The sequence below is a fragment of the Gymnogyps californianus genome, chromosome 1 (assembly GCF_018139145.2).
Source record: "Gymnogyps californianus isolate 813 chromosome 1, ASM1813914v2, whole genome shotgun sequence".
Classification (NCBI taxonomy): Eukaryota; Metazoa; Chordata; class Aves; order Accipitriformes; family Cathartidae; genus Gymnogyps; species Gymnogyps californianus.
The window spans coordinates 4,246,586-4,252,585 of record NC_059471.1 but is presented as its reverse complement, the minus strand read 5'-3'; the positions used below and the strand labels follow the sequence as shown (position 1 = coordinate 4,252,585).

The window sequence follows — 6,000 nt, the reverse complement described above, 5'->3', positions numbered from 1 at the left end:
TTTGGGAATGAAGTAGCTAATTTGATACTCATAAGAAACCATAACCATAGCCTAGGACTGTATCTCAGAGGACTGGGCTGACCTTTCAGCAGCTGATGATAGTTCTAAAATGGCTTCTCATCACTGAAAGCCCAATCTAACATCAGTTAAAATAAATTAAAAGCTATCACTGGCTTCTGCGGATATTGGATTAGACCATATAAAACCCACTTGAATGCTGGGAACCCAAGGAAATTATCATGGTAAATCTAAATTCTAGTGAAGTCTTACAGGCTTTAAAACATCTCTCTCTGCAGCCTCATTAAGAATGGTTTTCTACTTAGCTCATGAATAATTCACCTTCCTTTTTCTTCTGATAGATGACAAGTACCACCACGACGAAGCCTAAGCCCAGCACAAAGCCCAGCATTCCAGTCACCTTCTTGCTCACAGCAGATCCAGAGCATGTTTCTGTCGGAAGAGCAGTCCAGAGAGGAAAGGCCCAGGCTAGACATTGCTTTCCCCCAAAATATCTTTTCTAGTTTCCTGCTGTCCCCATAGAGCTGGAGGAGACCCTCCTCAAGACTTTCTGCTCTCCCCACTTCCAGTCGCTTACCCTGGGCCATGGTGGTGGGCACTGGCAGGCTGACATACTCCACCTGGCAAGCATAGATAGCCCCTTGCTTAGGCATCACTTCCAAAGTGATCAGGATCTGGAAAGACTAATCTCCATGTAGGAGGAGATCCTCGTACACAACTTTGTCCATATCCTCCTGCCCATTTTTGAATGACTTGATCTTCGTTTCAGAAGAATAAAACCTTGTTGCAGAACAAACCAGCTAGCTGGGATAGCCCCACAGCTCCGTTTGCATGGGAGAAATTTTCACTCTGCGTTTAACTGAAAAAGAGAGAGAGAGAGATGGAGAGTGCTGGCCAATCCTCCTCAGGAATCAATCCTAGCAACAGGACCTATGGACATCATATGGATTTCTCCTCCAAACCCATTTGTCCATGCATCCTTTGGTCCAGACTCACTACCTTCAACATGACCTCGCATTACATGTCTTCCTGCCACACTCAGCTTTAATCCTCTTTCTTTCTTCCCTCAGTGAAGGACCATCACAGAAGATGAACTCCGCTTCTACCAGAAACATCTAGTAGGAGCAGTTCATGTCTTCTCCCACCTCTGAGGTGGATCCATTGCTCCAGAAATTGGCAGGAGGGGAGTTGCATTTGTTAGGCTTGGGAGTCCTGCCCCATGCTTTTCTGCAGGACTCCTCCAAGTCATTTCCTTCAGTCTTAGACTCATAATAAAGATATTAACTGCTCCGGTCCATGGCACTCATTCTCCTCCTGCCCCACTGAACTCAGACCTATCTCCCACCATCCACTAAGCTCCCCTGACATCCAGTAGCTGCCAAACAGGGAGGTAACAGAGGGGGGTAAATGTGGTCCTAGGCTGGGGAAGCCAAGTTTCCCCATGCCACTCTCCTCTTCTCCTCCCCTCCAAAGACTCACTTCTGCTGTCCATCACACTCTGAGTCTTCCTCCAATTATAGCTGCAGTATTTCTCCCTTGAAGCCCACAGGTAGCTAAGCCACTGCAGCCTGTTCCAATACTCAGTGATTGCCCGTCCCAGCTCTATGCAGGCCACGTAGAAACCCACCTCACTGTCATAGGAACAGATCTCCTGCCGGTCCCAGATGAACCTGTCTGGGTACCTCACTTGCTGAGGGCCATTCGCGTAGTGACACTCCTGTTTTCGCTGCAGAAGGAAACGCTCTGGGTGGAGACACATGGGACAAGGTCAGAATGGACATCTTGCTGCTGCTTTCCCTTGTCCCTGAATATCCAGGATCTCTGCTCACCTGGAGGGTCTGTATGAAGAGCCGTGTTGCTCCTCATCCCTATCATCATGGCCAGAGCCACAAATCAGGAGGTTTTGAGCCCAGGAATCCCCAGAGAGGCCATTGTTGCTCAGGTAGGGGGAATAAAAAGTTTGAAGAGAGAGCTAGACTGCTAACAACCACATCTCAGGTCAAAGTAGGAAATTCTCAGCAAAGCTCTGACTGGAGGAACTTGAGGAAATTCCCATATGCTGAGGGGACTGGACAGCCCCTCGCTACAGATCCACTCAGTACCAGAATTGGGCAACATCACTGGTAACCAGGCAGGAAAGGGTTCAATTTCAGCCTTTCACTAGAATCTTTTCTGGAGGAAGGCAGAATAAGGGTTTCATCAGCAGACACCACAAATGAGCGCTGTCAGAGCAGAACAGTCAACAAAGCAGCTCAGATACTGCTGTGCAGCTCCCAGGGCTCCATCCTTGGGGTGTTATCTTTAGGCTGGCTCCTTCCTGGGACGCAGGGGTGCTCTCAGAGGACTGTGAATACAGCCTAGCCACAGCAGAGCAAGCTCAGAGCATCTCTGAGCATTGTGTTTCCTCACCCACCAACCTGGGCAAAGAGTGGCACCACGAAGCTGGCCCTGTCGTGAAACCTAAAGTCAGCCAGGCCAAGTCACGCGTTACCCTCTGACAGAAGGACAGGGTCTTCCCTTTTCTTCATCTGCTGGGAAACATAAAGAAAAATTTGAAGGACGTGGTAAGAAACAGTATTTGCATCTGCTTTGGTTTTGTTTTCAGCGAAGGGTTCAGAAAAAAAACCTGGAAATTGAGACAGAAAGAATGAAATATCTAAACTAGTGGTTTGCTTAGGGAAAATCAACTTTATTTATTGGAAGGCATGTGCTACATTATGTCTCATTTCATTGGAAAGTTACCTCACTGTATCAGTGGATGCCCTTTGGTGTCCTTAAAGGTCCTAGTCTGAAACTTAGATGCACAAGATAGTCAACATCCTGCTGTGCCTTAGATGTAGGAATGGGGACACTGTGCTTAGAAAGTGCTGGCCTTTTTTCCAGTTGTATCTTGGTAACCTGAAATGAAGCACATCTGTCTTTATTCCAACGTAAAGAATTTGTATTTCTTTGTTTCACAGCAAAGACTTCATAACTGTGGGGAGTCTGTCACATTGAAGAACTGCGTATTATTGCCGTGGTTTAACCCCAGCCGGCAACTAAGCACCACACAGCCGCTCGCTCACTCCCCCCACCCAGTGGGATGGGAGAGAGAATCAAAAAAAACCCCAACTCGTGGGTTGAGATAAAGACAGTTTAATAGGACAGAAAGGAAGGAAAATAATTATAATGGTAATAATAATAATAATAATAAATGACAATAATAATACTAAAAGAGTTAGACTATACAAAGCAAGTGATGCACAATGCAATTGCTCACCACTCGCCGACCGATGCCCAGTTAGTTCCCGAGCAGCAATCCGCCCCTCCCAGCCAACTCCCCCCAGTTTATATACTGGGCATGATGTCATATGGTATGGAATATCCCTTTGGCCAGTTTGGGTCAGCTGTCCTGGCGGTGTCCCCTCCCAGCTTCTTGTGCCCCTCCAGCCTTCTTGCTGGCTGGGCATGAGAAGCTGAAAAATCCTTGAGTTAGTAGAGACACTACTTAGCTACAACTAAAAACATCAGTGTGTTATCAACATTATTTTCCTACTAAATCCAAAACACTGCACTATACCAGCTACTAGGAAGAAAATTAACTCTATCCTAGCCGAAACCAGGACAATTATCTATAGGTTAACAAGGATTTATCTGTCTTACTCTTCTTCCTTTTGGGAGGACATGCTCATGCCCTGCATGCATAGTCCTTTATCTTCCCAGAAGGTACTATGTCGAGCTTCAAGTAGAAGGTGTAAGTTGATCTCCTGGCAATGTAGTCAAAAGGATGCTGGACTTTCTGGGAATGTTCAGGACTCCGGACCAGATCAGAGGTCCATGAACAGTGGACACTGCTGCTGATAAAAGCCCTCACTGACAGAGCCCTCGAAATCAGAGAGATGCCACTGCTGGGAAATACATCTTCAGAGCTCTCAGCAGGAGAGACGGAAAAGATTTCCACATGCCCAGCCCCGAGGAGAGAGTTTTTCTGTAATAGCATCTCCAGTTCCGAACTACGTGGACAAACCAGGTTCATGTCAGACACCAGACAGATGAGAGTCATCTTGGAGGAGGCAGGATGTGATTTCTTGCTTCGTACCACTCCCACCCTGCTCCTTGCCTTTCTTAGGAGTCCCACTCCCTGGCCAAATCTGGAGGACCTGAGGGTAAAAGCCTCAGAATCAGAAGGGAACAAGGACAGATTCACTTCAAAAGCAGAACTGTGTGCAGCTCTTCTTCCTTCACCCGCTAGAAAAGATGAAGTGAAGGAACAGAAAGATGTAGAGGGCATGGGTGAGGAGGCTCCACGTGGAGACAATCTGGAGCTAAAGCACCAGGCTGAAACATCCACAGAGGAAGCATTTCAGAGCACTTCTGCCGGGTGAAGGCTGGGCATTGCTATATGGATGGTGCCAAGCAGGTGATGCCCTACAAGCATAAGGCTGATTCTCCACTCCTGCCCAAAAACTGATACTGCCTGTTTGGAAGCCCTTTCCCACCACTGCTCCATGCTTTCTCCGCAGCCCCTACACCCAGCTGGGAGTACAGGAAAATCATTATTTCTCACCATCCTTTAAACCTCCCTCCCTGCAGACACCCTGACAACCGGTTTCCTGCCTCCCAGCCCAGATTTACATTACTAATCTGATCCACAAACAGCACCAGTGCCCTCTGGAGAGCTTTTAGAAGAGCTCTGCTCTGCAGGGAAACAAAATATAACTTCAGACGCTGCCATGTCTTTGCAGAGACCTGAAACGGCTTCAAAACATCCAGTTCATGTACCAGAGAGGGAACAGAGCTATGAGTTAGCTCCAGCACTGCATGGACCCATATGGACCTACTGAAACAACCTGAGATCTGGGGTCATCACTGAGGCTATGGTTCACGGTACTCATGTTGCCAAACTGCTGGCCAGTGAGGACAGCACCCAGCAGTGAAAAGAGGATGGTTAGCTCTGTTGGGAACAAATCGATGTTTGCTGGAGAGCTCTGGGAACACAGTAACCCCTGTCTGTCCCCCTGCTATCGTAAAAAAAATTGCTGGCGACCGTGCCCGTCAGCACACGAACACTGTCTGCAGTCCAGGAGCCTGGAACGGCTCACAGCAATGTAAGTAAGTCTCAGCAGCATCGGCCCCAGGTGAGGAACTCGGCAAAAGGGACTGTGGAGCAGATCAGGGTGTATGGAGCAGCAGCTGATGAAGAGCTGAGCTCCAAGGGCAGAGAGACCATCAGCTTTGCATTCTGCTAGTGCTCCATCATCATTTTCTTTTGGGGACTGATGAACCAAATTCCTGCCCTCTCCAGTGACACCATTTGGTCTTTAGAAGGAAGGATATTCAGCTGGCTGGGAAAAGTTCAAGTCCACTCCTAGAAATTTGAGGCCAGACTTTCCTGTGTTACCCACTTCCCTCCAAAGACCCACAGCTAGCCCTGGTCTGAGGGGAAGGACCTTACTCCTTTCCTGGTTTATTTAGACACTGTCACGGTGTTACTCCCTAATTATTCCCTAAATTAATAGTTTATCTGGCCTGGAGAGGGTTTTATGAGTCAAATAACCCTGGAAAAAAATATTCTAGGCAGTATGGGCTGAACAAGAGAGGAAAAACATATAGCTGAGAGCAGTAATAAATGCACCATCTGTGACCGGGCAGAGAGAACACATAACGTGCACTCAACAGTCATTACACACTCGCTTAATTCTCACATTAAGCCAGGAGTTCCCTGAACGATAAAGCCCTAACTTCCTACCAGTTTACATCCTGTATCTCTGCCTGACACTGCAGCAGTACCAGCTCCTTCCTGCGCTGCGATTCTCTAAGAAACCACATCACAACGCTGTACCAGCCTACAGCAAAGCTCAATGCTGGCCCTTACAGGAGGGGATGGTGATCGGCATTAAAACAAAACTGATTTTGCTCACTCAGTAGCCCCAAGACATGTGTCTCCCTGTGTTTCCATCCAGCACTGAGGCAGTAACCTGCATGTGTCCAGGCGGTCCACTC

At 47.7% G+C, this 6,000-nt stretch overlaps 1 protein-coding gene across 1 annotated transcript; it reads right to left on the bottom strand.

Moving 5' to 3' along the window:
- Positions 1 to 319: 319 nt before the first annotated feature.
- On the bottom strand, positions 320 to 1,893 carry LOC127027075 (rano class II histocompatibility antigen, D-1 beta chain-like). The gene is given in 4 exon segments (XM_050912465.1): positions 320 to 450; positions 596 to 877; positions 1,498 to 1,761; positions 1,848 to 1,893. Coding segments are annotated over 4 exon segments (723 nt in total).
- Between the last annotated feature and the right edge of the window lie 4,107 nt (positions 1,894 to 6,000).